The 17,789-nt window shown below is 40.4% G+C and overlaps 1 protein-coding gene across 1 annotated transcript in view; it reads left to right on the top strand.

Annotated features, from left to right (window-relative positions):
• The window catches only part of LOC135212649 (uncharacterized), a 209,210-nt gene extending 192,952 nt beyond the window's left edge, over nucleotides 1–16,258 (top strand). Inside the window, exons 11-12 of the mRNA XM_064246276.1 lie at nucleotides 6,596–6,620; nucleotides 7,114–16,258. Of these exons, the coding sequence (XP_064102346.1) occupies nucleotides 6,596–6,620; nucleotides 7,114–7,148 (60 nt within the window). The 3' untranslated portion in view covers nucleotides 7,149–16,258. The remainder of the gene's footprint in view (nucleotides 1–6,595; nucleotides 6,621–7,113) is intronic.
• The last annotated feature ends 1,531 nt before the right edge of the window (nucleotides 16,259–17,789 follow it).

Below are 17,789 nucleotides of genomic sequence, written 5' to 3'. Positions count from 1 at the left end.
GCCTGGAGCGCTTCCCTTCCAGCTCGGATGGTAGCTCTCCTACCAAATACAGACGCAAATTGTCGCACAGGCGGCTGTCATCTTCGATGGGAGACAAAAAGATGTCGGAAGCTTTTCTGCCTTCGGTGCATGCTCCCCCTCCTCCTTCGGATTGGCACTCGTCCCCGGAACGTTCGCCCCAACACTTACTTGATGTGGAGAGAGATTTGGATGATGTTTCGGCTTCCCCAGTCTGTCCCCAGCAGCAAGAAGCTCCACAAATAGCTTTGCTGCAAGACATGCAGCAGAAACTCTCCTCCCTGATACAGGTCTGGCAACCTACAGCAAAGAAAGACGTCGGTAATCGTCCAGCTCAAGACGTTCCAAGCGCTGTCAGTCGTCCTGAGGAAGCTTTTGACGTGTGTCGCACAGGCGGCGAGCGTCCAGCAACAAGCGACCTCAAGGTTTGACAGGACAGCAAGCGTCAAAAGATTGGACGCCAGGACGCCAGGCATCAAGAGGCTGGATGCCAGAACGCCAGGCGTCAAGATGCTGGACTCCAGGATGCCAAGGCGTCAAGACGATTGGGACGCCAACAGGACAGACCGTGCCCTGTTCAAGATTTTGGACACCAGGCGTTCAAGAGGCTGGAACGACCAGGCAATCAACCAGTATGGCTGGACGCCAGGACCCCAGGCATCTAGAGATTGGACGCCAGGATGCCGAGCGTCAAGAGTTCGGATGCCAGGACACCAGGCGTCAAGAGGGTGGACGCCGAGCGTCAAGAGTTTGGACGCCAGGCGTCTAGACGTTGGACGCCAGGACGCCAGGCGTCAGGAAGATAATATGCAGACGAAAACGACGAGGAAACATGACGTCGCTACTTCTGTCCTAGGATCAGAAGGAAACGATGACTTTCCCACGTCTCCTGTTAATCCCATAGAAGACATTTCCGAAGAAGAGGATCGGAAAGAACAGCACCCTTCATCGGACTTAAAAAGGACTCATGGGGGTCTTTACAGAAGTGTTTCCGGACAACTTTATTCCGGCTGCCCCTCGTTCCTCGCCTTCAGAATTTACGCTAGGGAAGGTGTCTAAGAAGACCAATTTTACGAAGATGGTGTTGTCACGCTCGTCCAAGAGAGCGCTGAAAATAATGAGGGATTGGATGGACACTATGAGGGACCAAGGAAAGACAGTATATTCTCATTTCCTCCGGCCAGATTAGCGTCCTAGATCAAGTATCTGGTATGAGACTGGAGAAACTCTTGGCCTGGGAGTTCCTGCCTCTTCCCAGGGGGACTTCTCGAGTCTAGTGGACGCTTCTCATCGGATGGCCATGGGAAAAACTAAGGTTTCTTGGTCAACATCGGAAATGGACCACCTCCGCAAAGGAATATTCAGAGCCTTTGAGGTCTTTAACTTCTTAGACTGGACTCGAGGAGCCTTGGGAAAGAAGATGTCTTTCAAGACATCTGACACCGAAGAGCTGTTACATCTGTCTTGTATTGATAAAGCTCTGAGGGATGGTTCCAACGAGTTAACGGCGCTTTTCTCGGCGGGAATCCTCAAGAAAAGAGCCCAAATTTGTTCTTTCCTTGCAAATGGGGTCACGCCCATTCACAAAGCGGAACTACTTTATGCACCTCTTTCCTCACACCTTTTCCCACAGGAGTTGGTGAAAGAAGTCTCCTCGGCCTTAGCCCAAAAGGCCACGCAGGACTTGATGACGAAGGCAGCAAGGAAAGTTCTGCCAGCGAGTTTTGTAACTCAAAAGGTTAAAGAAAATGCTCCTGTGTCTCGGGTTTTGCAGCCCTTTTGAGGTAGAGCCCTCACTAGAGGTAACATGAGACCTACGGGAAGGAGTACAAAGAAGAGAGGCTTCAGACAAGGGCGAAACAAGGTCTGACGGCACTCTTCTTCAGACAGCGGTAGGAGCCAGACTTTCCAACTTCTGGCAAGTATGGGAGAAAAGAGGAGCAGACCTTTGGTCCATTCAACTGCCCAAGGAGGGGTACAAGATTCCTTTCTTGAGGAAACCTCCTTTAGCAGTAAAACCAATCGATCTTAAGGCCAGATACAGAGAGGAATCCAAGGCGCAGGCGATACAGCAACAAGTCGCTCTGTTGTTGCAGAAGGGAGCAATAGAGAGGGTTCGAAATTTGGAGTCACCAGGTTTTTACAACCGATTATTCCTGGTTCCCAAGAGCTCGGGGGGATGGAGACCAGTACTGGATGTGAGTGCTCTCAACGTTTTTGTGCAGAAAACGAAGTTCACAATGGAGACAACGAAATCAGTCCTAGCAGCAGTCAGACAGGACGACTGGATGGTCTCGTTGGATCTTCAGGATGTGTACTTTCACGTCCTTATCCACCCGAACTCCAAGAAGTACCTGAGGTTCGTTTACAAAGGAGAAACGTTCCAGTTTCGGGTTCTTTGCTTCGGCCTAAGCACCGCTCCTCAAATTTTCACGAGGCTGATAAACAACGTAGCGGGAATGCTACACACGAGAGGTATCTGGACGACTGGCTCCTCAGAACCCCTTCCTACACTCGCTGTCTGGAGAATCTTCAGACAACAATTCGGTTATCAGGAGAACTAGGCCTTCTGGTAAACCAGCAGAAGTCACAACTGACCCCATCCCAAGAGATCCTGTACCTGGGTATGAGGATTCAGAGTCAGGCTTTTCGGGCTTTTCCATCTGCGTCAAGGATGGAACAAACCTTGGTAAAGCTGCAGCACTTCCTAAGGAAACAGACGTGCTCTGCGAGGGAATGGATGAGTCTGCTGGGGACCCTTTCCTCGCTAGAGCAGTTTGTCTCCTCAATTGGCACTGGGACAAGGGGAAGGAACTGGAGACAAAGTGTATTCCCGTGTCGGAGACCATGAAACGCTGTCTACAGTGGTGGAACGACCCCGTCAAGTTTCAGGAAGGCCTTTCCCTAAAGCAGAGGAACCCAGACCTAGTGTTGTTTTCCGACGCCTCGGACTCGGGGTGGGGAGCAACACTGGGAAAGTTGGAGGTCTCGGGCTCTTAGACCAGAGGACAAGAGAGGTTCCACATAAACCAAAAGGAACTGACTGCAGTCTTTTTGGCTCTCAAGGAGTTTGAAAGCTCAGTCCAGAACAGGGTTGTGCAGGTCAACTCCGACAACACGACGGCGTTGGCCTACATCAACTAGCAAGGCGGAACCCACTCCAAGTCCCTGTACGAGACGTCGAGAGAACTCCTCCTCTGGGCGAAAGAGAAAAACGTGACCTTAGTAACACGCTTTATTCAAGGGGAAAGGAATGTCAGGGCAGACATCCTGAGCAGGAAAGATCAAGTCTTGGGGATGGAATGAACTCTGCATCAGGAGGTCTGCAAGAACTTGTGGCGGATTTGGGGACGTCCATGCATAGACCTCTTCGTCACAGCACAAACGAAGAGGCTGGAGACTTACTGTTCTCCCGTACCAGATCCCGAAGCGACTTAAATAGACACGTTCCTCATGGATTGGTCGCACCTAGACGTGTACGCTTTCCCTCCGTTCAAGATAATACACAAAGTGCTACAAAAGTTCGTGTCTCACAAGGGCACCAGAATGACTCTAGTGGTACCGTTCTGGCCGACAAGAGAATGGTTCACAGAGGTACTGAAATGGATGGTGGACACCCCCAGAAGTCTCCCTTTGAGAGTAGATCTACTCAAACAACCCCACTTGGAAAGGTATCACCAAAACCTCCAAGCTCTTCAACTAACTGCCTTCAGACTATCGAAAAACTCACAAGAGCTAGAGGATTTTCGAAGGAGGCAGCTAGAGCGATCGCAAGAGCAAGGTGGTCATCCACCATTAAGGTATACCAATCCAAGTGGGAGACATTTAGAGGATGGTGCAGGGACAACTCTGTTTCTTCTTCCAGTACCTCTGTGACCCAGATAGCTGACTTCCTTCTGTACCTTAAGAGGAGTCGTAACTTTTCGACCTCGACCATTAAGGGATACAGAAGCATGTTGGCAGCTGTCTTCAGACACAGGAACTTGGACTTGTCTGACAATAAAGATCTCCAAGACCTTCTCAGATCCTTCGAAACTACTAAGGAGAGACTACAGTCCTCGCCAGCTTGGAATCTAGACGTAGTCCTGAAGTTTCTCATGAGTGATAGGTTCGAGCCTTTACATGAAACATCATTGGAAGACCTCACCATGAAAACTCTTTTCTTAGTCAGTCTGGCTACAGCAAAAAGAGTCAGTGAAATTCATGCCTTCAGCAAAACTATAGGTTTTAGAAATGGCAAAGCTATCTGCTCTCTACAGCTGGGGTTTCTAGTAAAGAATGAACGCCCATCTCAGCCCTGGCCCAAAGTTTTCGAAATTCTGAATCTATCGGATATCACAGGGGAGGAATTAGAGAGAGTTCTGTGTCCGGTAAGAGCGCTTAAGTATTACCTGGAAAGAACGAAAGATTTATGTGGCAAGTCAGAGGCGCTTTGGTGCTCAGTTAAAAGGCCCTCTCTGCAAATGTCAAAGAATGCACTATCCTTTTTTATAAGACAATTAATAAGGTAAGCGCATTCGGAATGTACTGAGGCGGATCTCAGGCTGCTAAAGGTCAAGACACACGAGGTTAGCCTTTAAGCAGAATAGATCCCTTCAGAATATCCTGGACGTGACCTTCTGGAGAAGCAAATCAGTGTTTGCCTCGCACTGCTTGAAGCAAGTGCAAACTCTGTATGAAGACTGCTACACGCTGGGGCCATTTGTAGCAGCTAATTCAGTAGTGGGATAAGGGACTACCCCTGCAACCCCATAACCCAATACCCTTTTTCTTTCCTTGGAACTATTGAATTTTTATGGTTGTTTGTGGAGATTGGACGCAGTCTTCCACAATCATTGATTCTTAGTCAGGTGGTCAGTTTGTTCCTTGGTAGCGCCCGGAACAAGGGTATGATAGGGAGTCTAGTCACATAGAGGTTTTACACCGGTTGACAGCTCCGAGAGGTCTTCAGCCCCCTGGGTGGATCGCTGGATCTCTTAAGGAAGGCAGATGTAATGAGGCAGGATATCATTGAAGTCAGCTTCCTTAACAGGTAGGAACCGTAAGTTGTTTTTTATTAACACTTATGTCAATTCCAACGATGATAGCTGTCTCTGATCCGCCACCAAAGGTTTCAATCAGCTATAGATATTACTACCAGGTGAGTTAGATGTTTAAAAATGTTATTTTCATGATAAAATAAATTTTTGAACATACTCACCTGGTAGTTATATTTAATTTAATTCCCACCCTCCTCCCCTCTAGAGACTATGGGCAGGGAAGATCTGAGGAATAGTTGGAATGGTTCCAGGTACCTGGGTAGAGCGCGCACAGGTGGTACACCGGACTACCCAATCGGCGATTGCCGTGAGTTTTGACTTCTGCCGTGACGTCGGGGACGTAAGCTATATATGTATATATATATATATATATATAATTATATATATATATATATTATATATATATATATATATATATAACCACCAGGTGAGTATGTTCAAAAATTTATTTTATCATGAAAATAACATTTCTCAGCTTCAGCTACAGCTGCAGCCTAAATTTAGCAGTACATACTACATTTCCTTGCCGATATTTTCTCCATAGCCAAGAAAGGTATAATGTAAAAATATATAAGTCGTTTTCCACTTAATTAACATTATTTGTAACCTACCTACGGTAATTTTTTACTATGTTACAATGGCTGAAATGGAAGCAAAACAGTTTTATCTGATTGGGTTTGGTTGTTGTTTGTAGCAAAAAACTGTTTTCATTCAGTTGTTTATGGCTGTAAAGTTTAAGCAACAATTATAATGTGATTAACAATAACAATACTTTTATCATTCTCTTTTGCTTATTTAACTCTCTCTCTCTCTCTCTCTCTCTCTCTCTCTCTCTCTCTGTGTATGTGTGCGCGCGTGCCAAGGTTTACCCATAAGTTCATCATATCTGACTATTCAAAATTTGTAGAACTACCATGCAGACCATAGTAAAGGATTAGACAGATGAAATTCCACATTTTTATTTAAGAGTTATTACATATCAGGGTAAAATATCTGGCTGTGGCTGTCTAAGGCATCTTTAACCAGTCTAGGGCACCGTAAGGTGGAATGTGGCAACCGTAGACTTTTGAATTTTGGTTAACTGCAATTTTTGGTTACCACCAAGCCCCCAGGAACAGAACCCTGCCAGTAACCAGGGGCTGCTTGTATATGTTTTGTATTAATGTAGTACAATGGACACCCCTCCCTAGTATTTGTGTTCTTGACATTTGCAGACTCTCATATTCGCGGATTTCTCTATGGATATTTCTCTAAGAAATATCCACATAATGTTTTCATATAAATTTCATGATTAAATGGACTTTTTTTATATAACTATTTTAAAAACAAGGTATGAGCATTTGTAGTGGGCTTTCCTTGAGTTTGAACTAACAAAATAGGCAGTTCTAAGCATTTTTAAATATTTACTGATTCTAGTTATTTTGGGGGCAGCTGTCTGGAATGCATCCCCTGCCAATACCAGTTGGGGGGTGTCTACTGTACTGTTCTTTTAGGTTGTACAAATTTTATTGTAATAAAATCTTTTATTATATTTGCAGTCTCGAGATATTCTTCTGACTTTGGGTAAGTAAACTATGAAATAGTTAGTGATTTTAAAATTTTGTAAGTTTAAAAATTGAATACCACTATAGAAAAAATATTATTAAATTATTTCTAAGGGATAATGTATAACTTTTAAACAAAATTAATTTACACCATACATATATTAAATTGACATATCAAAAAGACTTGAAAATTACTATGACCTTACATGAAAATTAATGACATCAAAAAGTTGGCATTCACAACTTGGACACCTCAGGAAGGGAAGGACTGTATGACCAAATCCAAGGTATCAACTGCAGTATGTTTACATACTGAATAGCTTGTCAGCTTAGTTTTTTATCCTAACATCCAATAATCATAATACCTTAAACACTGTCTTGTACTATATTATACAGGATATGAAAATTGTAACAATAAGGTTGTTAGGTAGAGATAAGATAATTTTTTTATGGCATTTATTGTACTACTGTACTCCTGATATGTCATCATTGATTTTTCTCATATGTTTCAGCTGATGGCTTCCACAGAACACATTGGGCTGTATAAGGTATAGTCACTTGGTGTATTGAATATTGGGTAACGTACCTTATTTTGTGACGGGTTGAACTTTGGTAGGTAGATACTGTGTAAAGTTGGACACCAAATTGAGTCTACTTTGTATTTGAAGTATCAAGTTCTTGATATTTTAGGAAAATTGTAGATGACAGAATGCACAGTAATTTTATAAATTACAGCACTTCCATCAGTTTGAATCACTCTTGATAAAATATTCTCATTTGTTATTTGTCTGTATTAAAAGCAAGGTTGCCTGGACCTACAGTGTAATGGGATAGATTTTAACAAAATGGGATAGTTTTATGGTGATGGTATTCATTTTAAGGTTTGAGCTATTGTTGTAAAAACAACATAGTGAAATTTAACTACAGTATTTTTATTTTTATATAAGGATTTTGTATGAAACTTGTATTTATAATAATAATTATCAAAATATCTGATAACCTTGACTAATTAAAAATATGTGTATATTTACTGAAAAGATTATTGTATTAAAAAATATACAGGTTTATATGCTACTAGATAAATTGAAATAAGACACTTTTCCTAGAAGTGTAAAAATACTTTTTGAATTTGAGTTTGGGGTTTGAATATTTGTGATTATAAATGTACAAGTAAACTTCCAACTTCTCATTAGCTGAATTGTGCTTGTGTGAATTTGTTATTATTTTTGCTATTTAGCTTTTATTTTTGTCTTTTATAATTTTCACGATGTGAATATTTTATACACTGTATATGTATTAAAGTTTTCACAGAAATGCATATCATGTTCAAAGTTTTCTCATATTTATGATGGTTAAATACAAGAGTGCATAATCAGACTGTAACAGAATTGTGCAAGAAAAAGGCAGTTGATATAGGGGTGAATGTACAAACTTTGCGAGTGTGAAATGTATTTTCTGTTCGTATGTAGTTTCAATATCAGGATGACAGCCATGAGTAGAAATTGTTTGGTTTCTGTATTCTTTATTTAATTACACTGCAGCATATGGTAAAGTTTCCACAAAACTTAACTAGTAATGAGTGAAAACATTGACACATGTACACAGTCCCAGTATAACTGGCACCACTTGCCTTTGTCTTTCACTCACTCTCATGCCTTAATTTATTTAGGTCCTTCCATTCTTTCACTTTTTCCACACCATCTAGACACCTGTTACTCCTCAACCTCTAAATTATGCTGTCTCTTCACCAACCTACTACCCTCCATTCTTTCCATGGGACCGTACCACTTGACAATGCTGTGATCCATCATTCTCCTTTTCTTCATTATCTGGTATATACATGTTCTCTAAGCTGTTTTTACTTCACTTATCTATTACAAGTATTTCATCATGACACCTTATATACCTTTTTTTTCTCTCTCATTTGCCCCCTACATCAACACCTCACTTCTACATAGTGAAACTGGCAAAACAGTACATTCATACATTCCAACATTTCCCTCTCGCAGAGATTCAGTAACTTGCCTCTTAATCTTTCTTTTGTCCATTACATTGACTCTGAAGTACCTGTATGAATCATTCATGCGACCATCTGTATGAATCAGCCACTAAAGTCTTTCAATATTCATCCAGTCATTTATTTTTCTGCCTTGAAAATCGTTTTTGTTTACTTGAAAACATTCTTACAGTCCTTGTATTTCCTTTACACCAATACCAACCATATCATCACTGTATCATTAGCATACATCAATTGTTCCATTCTAGTTCTTTGATCCATTTCCTTATTCCACAAGTTTGCTCTTATATCTTTAACATTTCTCCCTACTCCATCCATATAAGTAGTATTATAATTGGCTAGAAGGCATACCTCACAGTCTTGCACCAAACCAGCCACTTTTTGTTTTTTCATATGATAAAGCGAGCTTCACTTTCATTATAAAAACTAATAACTGCTCTCAGCAAAGTACTTTGGATACTGTGCCAGCTCAGTATCAGTGGATATACATTGTACCTCTTTATCTATTTTGTCATAGTTTCTCTACTAACATTTCAAGCCTGTTGTCGCATAGAGCTAATATTTAAAGAGATATTTAAGAAATGCTATCTTCTTGATATTTTGGCACATCATGTTTTAGACCTTTCAGTAATTTTGGGCAATATAAATGAAGTACCAGAATTTATTGGTTAAGGCAATTTACTCTTAAACTTTTTCAATTTCCTCACCATTCATTGCAGATATCCGAACACCTGTCCTTGTTTCTCATTCTGTCTCAAACTTATGAATGGAAGAGTTTACTGTGTATCCCCCTTATTCGCGGGGGATGTGTACCAGACGCCCCTGCAAATAGCTAGAATCCACGAATACTTAGAACCCCTATTTTGTTATTTCAAACTCAAGAAAAAAAAATGCTTATACCTAGTTTTTGTTAATAGTTTTATCACAAAAAGTGCATTTAATCATGAAATTGAAATAAAAATATAGTTATTTGTGGATACTATTTCTCGTAGAAAAATACAGCAAATATGTGAATTTCTCGTGAATAATGGGTAGATGTGGCCCATAGAGACATCCGTGAATACGTGAGTCCGCGAATGCCGAAAACACAGATAAGGGGGGTCCACTGTACTATGATATGGCTTTTTACATTTTGAATCATCAGTAATAGTCATTTCCTATTCAGTATCCTTCATATAGGCATTTGTATGTTTTTATACAGTGTGTATGAGAAGAGGGTGTTTGTTGGCAAATTTTGATTATAAGATACGTATTGCAGATGTGGGGCAATGACTATCCTCTGTTAGCACGGTATGGTATGGTGCATTGTCTATTACCAGGACTGATGGCTGAGGAAGCAATGGTAAAAGTGGCAGTGTTGGCCATCAGTGTAACAATTGGCCATTCATCTAACCATGGTAGTTGACACTGGTGTTTTTGACAGTGAAACAAAGAAAAGAATTCTTAACAAATCCTGCCATGGAATGCTATAATTGTTAAAGGGAACCCTTAAGGAGATATCACTTACGGTGTCAGAAAAAAAATACCACAACATGTTTGCCATAACTGATACAGTTGTGTGGACGTATTCTTGCAGCTATGATGTTTGCGCATATCGGACGACAAATAAACATACCTAAAAACCAGTAAACTATGGCTCCTCTAATTTTCTGTCAGTCCACTCATCTGTGTCAATATACTGTAAATGAACCATGAGGTTATAATAATCTTTCAAAACAATGAAATACAGATAAAATTGAATGCATAAACTAATTTGGATACGTAAAACGTAAAAAGCCATATCATAGTAGTCTATTCCATTCATAAATTTGAGACAGGCATTCAGATATCTACAATGAATGTTGAGGAAATTGAAAAAGTTCAGGAATAAATTGCCTTAATCAATAAATTCTGATATTTCATTATATCCCAAAATTACATGACAGTCTAAAAGATGCATTGCCAAATATCAAGAAGATACAGCTGATATTTAAAAAGATATTCATGAAAACTTATGCAACAGGGATGTGTAAGAAAAGTGTTATTATGTATATCAGTTTAGTGAGCATTACTTAATTTTATTTCTATTTTCTATATTAGTGAAATGTGGTTGATGTTCAGTGTATGGGAAACGTGTTTGATTTTAGAAAATATCTTGATGTATTTAAGTTGTGTTGTGACATCATAGAAGACAAGATGGTGGCGGCGTGCGGTGGAAAGGTAAACAATAAAAAAGCGCGCAGTAGATGGCACGCAGATCTGTTGTTTGGTATGGTAGTTGAGAGCTCTCTGTCTTTTAGGAGTTTGTGGGTTGTAAGTCATGTTGGTGGTGGTGTTCAAAGTCTTAAGCTAGAGTATACTGGGACCAAAGAACGTGAACAGGTGGATAGATTGCACATTTGTGTCACAAAGGGAAGATTAGGCTATGAAAATATTAAAAAAGTGCGCTTCTCCCCTAATCTCAAACACACAGCTTTTCATAAAAATATTTTATGGGTAAACTGTCTTCCATGTGTAAATGCACACTACTATTCCCCATATGTTTTGAGTGTATTAATGCATTAACCTTGAGTTCAGTGTTAATTCCAAATTAATTTTCATGTGTGCCAAATGAAATTTGAATTCACACCATTCTAGTTTCATGTCCAGAACACTACTATTGAGTTTTTAGATTTTAGGAGGTAGAGCTGATGTGTATAGATAGCATCATTATCAAGAACTTAAGAAAGCACGTTACAAATATTGGAATGTTGTGGTGTTTATGAAATGGACTAGTACTCATTTTGTGCTTTCCAAGCAAAGGTCAAGGGTCAAACAATGTAATGCCTGTATCTGGGGCAGGTCAGATGGTAACTGCAAAAGGAGGGCATGGGAAAAAAGCGTTGGATTTAACTGGAGGAATAATAGAGCTGCCTTTTGAAAGAAGGATGATTATAAGAATCAGGGAAATGGAAATGGGGAGGGGATTATTAAAGTGAGCAATCCTAAAAGCTTATCCGTGCTGTGTAAATTGTTGGTTATGTGTTGGTTATATGTGTCACCTGAGAGATAAATTATCCCTTTTATAAGAAAGTGAGGCAGTTATGCATAGTAGAGAATGGGCATGAGAGAGGAAGGAAGATGATAATGTTAAGACAGTGTTTCATTGTCAAAGATGATAGGAAAGTTAGGGAGATCTCAAATACCAGAGTATTTTTCCAGGGGTGAATAAGACCAGTGTAGTGTTTGTAAGAGGAAGAATGGAAAAAATATTGAAACGCTTACTCATAATTTTCAAAGAATCATATATAGCAAGTTCAGAATCTCTTGCAGTACTAGTTTGAAGTAACCTAAATACCCAACATGTTAATAGAAAGGATAGAAAAGTAAAATTGAATTATGGTGCTTCATCATCCCAAAAATTTTAAAAACTGGATGTGAAACTATTCAATAATGAAGAAACTTTTATAATATAAAGTAAGTTTTCCTTAATCACATAAATGTAGTACATATTTTTGTTACTTGAATTTTCTCCAAATTTGTGGTCTTTTGTCTGACAGGCAGAATTGGTAAGGTAATCTCATATGCAGCCATTTTATTTACATTTTGGATTTAGAAGAGCACATCAGGATTGACATCAGGCAGAGCTACAGCTCTGGCAGTTCAAATGTTTGTTCATAGTAAGATTACATAAATCCATGAGATGTGGAGTAAGACAATTGTATCAGTATGTCATTCAGATTGGAAAAGACACTTTGTTCATATACGAAACAAACCTTCTGTCTTAACATTAGGATAAATACTCAGCGCCAGCTGGAAACCGGTAAAGTTTAAAATAATTGTGTATGCAAGGGACTATTGGCATCTGTGCTTGGTCACAAGACATGTGGAGCCACCCACATACCCCTTATTACCTCGTGACCCCGTTAGTTATTTTCTTACCACCTTTAAGTGAGGACGTGCTTTGCTCCATCCTTTTAAAGCCGGTTTAGTTTGCCCCCTGTTGTTTTCTATTTGTTGTTTGGAATTCCCGGGTATGTGAACATGAAGCCTTCTCATGCTGCGAGAGTTCCTGGATATCACGAGAAGCAGATAAATGCCCTGTTATTTTCTTCGACGGTTGCGACGTCGTAGTACTCATTGTGTAGTAAGTCGTAGGTGAAGAAACTCTTAAGGTACGGTTAATTCGTTACCTGTGCTTTCCAATATCACTTATTCATATGGATTGCCTGTAATCCAAAGCTTTGATGTATCTGGATGTGCTTTGGGAAGTAATTATGACTAATTGTGCTCCTTTCCCTGCGGGGAGAGGGATGCATCGCCATCTTGTTTTCGTTCCAGATACGTGGGTAGAGAGGATGCATGTGTGCGTTCGGCGTTAGGCTTATCAGGAGAACCAACCCAAGCAGGAACACAGTTGGTTTGATTTATAACGTCGTGTTGCCACCCAGGATCCCACGTGATGGATGTCCCTCTTATCCTGAAATGCACTGAATGGCGGTCAGATGCGTTACCATCTGTAAAGAAGCAGATAGTGCAACAAGGCAGCCTTTAATGTCAGGTTGCTATGCCTACGAGAATAACATCAACAGCCTTGCACTTCTAGTAGGGTGCTGGCTTCGCATTCGAGATACTCAGTGACGTCTTAAACATGGCGACCGCCATGACGTCACTTCACAGCTGCGGCCTACACGAAGACATGGCTCCATTTCCATTTCGAGGTACAAGAGTACTTTACAACTATGCTTTCGGATTGTTAGGTTTTTAATGCACATTGTTTTTGAGAGAATTACAAGCGTTAGGAGATATAAGTCACATAATGGAAAAGAGACAAGTCTTTCCTATGTATCCTGCCGCTTAGGCGTCATGAAGCTTAGGTGACTGGCCTTGATGCCAGTGCGTTCTCCTGCCAATCCTGGAAAAATAGGGACTTCGTAGCTGATCCTAGAGCCAAGAGGAGAAGTTTCTTCTCCATCTTTGAGCCAGGATTGTTACATCCCTATTATATGAAAGCACAAGAAGTAGTTGTAATTGTCGAACAAGTAAATGATGGAAAATTAGTCTAGTGTGGCTGCTGTGAAGAGTTGAAAAGGCTAGAATCAGGGAATTCGTGTCTGATCCTCGTGCCAAAAGGCTGGGTCTCTTGATCTTGGCTGCAAGAGTAAAACAGGATCTAGAGGTGAAATTGGCTAAGTAAGACAAAAAGAAAAGGCATGATTCGTCTTCTTCTTTGTCTTCTTCTCTAGATGGTGTCATATTTAAGTTCGATGGCATCACTGAGTGTACCAGTCAAGCGTTGGAGGATACGGGATTTCGTGACTGATCCTCGGGACAAGAGGAGAAGAGTAAATTCTTCTTCATCTTCGAACCAGGACTGTCACAGCCCAATCAGCAAGAAAATCAAGAAGTCAGGGGCTGGTAAGCTCAAAGCAATCGGACGAAGCCATTTACAAGAGTCCGAACGAGCGAAAGTGTCGGCGGTTGCTGGGCTAGCGGCCGACGTGGAGTTGCCAGGGGTGACTACAAAGAGTCTAAGAGAGACTACAATGCCGTTGCTGAACTTGATACATACACCGATGCTTTTACAAATGTTTTCCATGGACTCTAGATGTCAGAGTAATGAAATATGATAAAATTGCTCTCATATTTGTATATAGGATTGCAAACAGATACCTTCTCAAATCCTACTGACTATAATATTTTCAAGATCGAGCCATCAGCGGCCATTAAAGATCAAAGGTGCCGAGGCCGTATGGTTGGACGACCATGACTCATGCAAATAGATACCTTCTCAAATCTTACTGAATATTCGGGATTGAGCCATCGGTGGCCATTAAAGATCGAAGTTGCCGTGGTCGTATGGTCGGAAGGCCATGACGTATGCAAATAGCTACCTTCTCAGATCCTACTGACTATTCGAGATCGAGCCATCAGTGGCCATTAAAGATCAAAGATGCCGCGGCCGTATGGTCAGGCGGCCATGACGCACCCGGACGTTTGTCAGAGGGTAGGAGTGAGTTAACGTCTCCTGTGGCTGAACACAGTGCATTAGTACCGGAGGGAAGGGGAAACCAAGAGTTTCTGGCTTTGTATGAGGAGGTGATTGATTTGATTAGTCAATTCAATAACCTCTCGGGGAGCACAGAAACACCTACCAGCATGCTTTCCCCGGGGATTGACGTGGTGTTTGGTTTGAAAAAGGATACGAAAGTGTATGAATTACCTTGTTCTAGTCATGTAGAGTATATTTTACAACACGTAAAATGCGCGAATTGATGGAAGGATGTGGATACCTCTTAGTAATTGTTTGCAGCCTGTATGGTGGGAATTAGCATACTTTGGATTGACTCCAGAAGACTTCAGAGCTTTACAGGTAAGAATAATTCCCATGTTTTATATACTTGTTGCTACAAGCTGGTTTCTTCCTATAAGAATTTTGACCAAACGCTTCGACTCTTACACAAGTAATTAAAGTTAATAAAAAGCTTGGTTCCTTCGAAAGTATTGTAGAACCATTCTTCTTAATGAAACCGAATGGGAACTTAAGTCAAAAGGAAGCGGTGAATGTCTTTCTTTCGCCACTTAAGGGGGCCGGCCGGAACCCCTATATATGGTGGTATAGGGCAAAAAATGCGAAGTCATGAAAAAATTCATGGAGCTTCATATGGCAATTGAGAATATGTATACGAAATATTTCCTCAAAATTCCTCTTACTTTCGTAGTTACAAGGTAATTAGTTATCGTAACTCAATACACTGGTCCCCCCGTATTCGCGGGGGATGCGTACCAGACCCCCCCCGTGAATAGTTAGAATCCACGAATGTTTGGAACCCCTATGAAAATGCTAAAAACAGCCTATTTTGTTAGTTAAAAAACTAGAAAAACCCACTAAAAATTTTCATACTTGGTTTTTTAATAGTTTTATCACAAAAAGTGCATTTTATGATGAAATTCATCAAAAAAACCAGGAATTTGTGGATATTTATCATAGAAAAATACCGCGAATGTGTGAATTTTCCACGAATAATGCAGGGAAATGTTCCCCAGAGAAATCCGCGAATGTGTGAGTCTGCGAATCTGGAGAACGCGAATACGGGGGGTCCACTGTAAGCCTAAAACATTGATCCGTACAAGAAAATGCAATATTTCTTCTATTATCGTAAATTTTTATAATTATTGTCAAAGAAATTGGGAGAAATGGCATCTGTAGACATTCCCCGAGTCGAGAAGGAGACTTCAGGCTCAGCTACCAAGTCCAGTCCTGATTTAGTGCGATCACAGACTTCAAGTAGTCTACACGATCCATTTCACCTCTGCCATTCGCCCGCTTTTACGTATGTTTATGTATGTTTCGGCAAGAAGTTCATCATGCCAATGAGGAAAAGACAAGGAAAACATCTCGCTAACATACAGACGAAGAAAAATCGCTCAAGTATTATTACAGAATATCATAATATATGCGTAGTTAGTGAAGAGAGAGGGGAGGGTTGCTTAGTAACGCTCCCGTCTTGCTTGACAGCACACGTCACACTATGCCCAAGGCTACGATCTTTGAGCAAAGAGATCTTTATTTATGATAAATAACAAATTTTGGTTTTTCAATACCCAAAATGGAATATGAAATTCATAATAATCATGATTTATTAAATTGTCTTTGTAAAAAAAGAGTACGCCTTCGAGTTTCACCTCTTGACATTCTCTTCCATTTTGTGTTTGTTTATCTTTGTTTCAGGCAAGAATACATCTCGCTAACATACAGAAGAAGAAAATTCGCTGTAATAAGCCGAGTTAGTGAAGGGGAGAGAGAGAATTGCGTAGGAAGGAGTGCCCCATCTTGCCTCAAGCAGTGCCCCAGGCTGCGATATATGAGCAAAGGGATCATCATTTATGATTAAATTATGATAAATAAAATAGTTTTGGTTTATTAAGACACAAAAAAGAAATATACATTCATAATAATCATTATTTATTAACATTGTCTTTATAGAAATACGAAGGAAAACTTTGAACGCCCGTATCTCAAAACTATACTTATTGACCTTCAAAATCTATCTTCTCACTTAGTTTTAAAGCTATAACATTGGAATTTGGTATATAACTCAGAAAGACATTATAGAACAATCAAATAGAGCCCTTTTTTCCAATTTTTGTTTCGTATTTTTTTTATAAATTTTTTTCTCCTGATTTATAGGGTTTATTTTTTACCATATTGAAAAATTCATATCTAGCAAAAAAATGACTTTTAGAAAAAAAACTCCTCATTCGATTGGAGGTCTACATCAGGTCTATATATGGTAGTAATCCCAGGTCTTAATATTAAATATCAAGGGAGGAGATAGAATTTGAAAAATGGTTATTTTCGGGATAAATCGCCCTGGCGTCACAAAACCGAAGGTCAGAGGCGAAAATCATATGCGGTTTGGAGATGTCCCAAGTCACCTTATTAAGTGGTATGAATATCAAAGTCCTGTCTTAAAAAAGGGCATTAGCCGGCCGGCCCCCCTTGAGGTAGCCAAGCCTAAGTAGGGCACTTGTAACCTAAGATGCTATAGCCAGGATAATTGGGTCATACCTTTTAGCCTAACAAGTAGTTATATTCGTAGCCTATTCCAGCTAGTCCGAGTCTACTGCTACTATCTTAGTTAACCTGAGTAGTAGTTTTTAGTTTAGCCTGTCCGAACTAACTGGTTTGGGTATGCATGTGCTGGCTTGGACCAACTATGGTTGCGGTTTGGCTTTCGAACCTGCATTTACTATCTTAGATTAGTCTGAGTGGTACAATTCTTAGCTTAGCTGGGTCCGCTTAGCCTAACTCATAGGTTAGGTGGTTCTGACATATATGTCAACTTTGCCTTACAGTGGGTTGATGACTTAACATGATCTGGTTGCTTGAACATGCCCTTACTATCTTAGGTTGGGCAAATTAGTAAGGTTATAAGTATAACCGAGCATAGACTAGTGCCTAGGCTACCCATTCGGAACACTTTTACCACCTCCACCTAGAAGGTTGTGGATGTATCCTAGCATGGATAGCCCAAACTTTCTTGAATGGCTTTACCTTAACCTAAGTCATTTAGTTTATAGATTAAGCTAGTCTATACTAGCCTAGCCTAGTTAAGTGTACATCTCGGATGGACTTAACCTACCCTAAGTGATGCAGGAGTTAGCCTAGCCTAATTGGAAGTGTTAACATAGCCTAACCTAACCAAACCA

This window comes from Macrobrachium nipponense, chromosome 41, assembly GCF_015104395.2.
Source record: "Macrobrachium nipponense isolate FS-2020 chromosome 41, ASM1510439v2, whole genome shotgun sequence".
Lineage (NCBI taxonomy): Eukaryota > Metazoa > Arthropoda > Malacostraca > Decapoda > Palaemonidae > Macrobrachium > Macrobrachium nipponense.
Note: the sequence above shows the minus strand (reverse complement) of the source record. Positions and strands in the feature narration are given on the sequence as shown.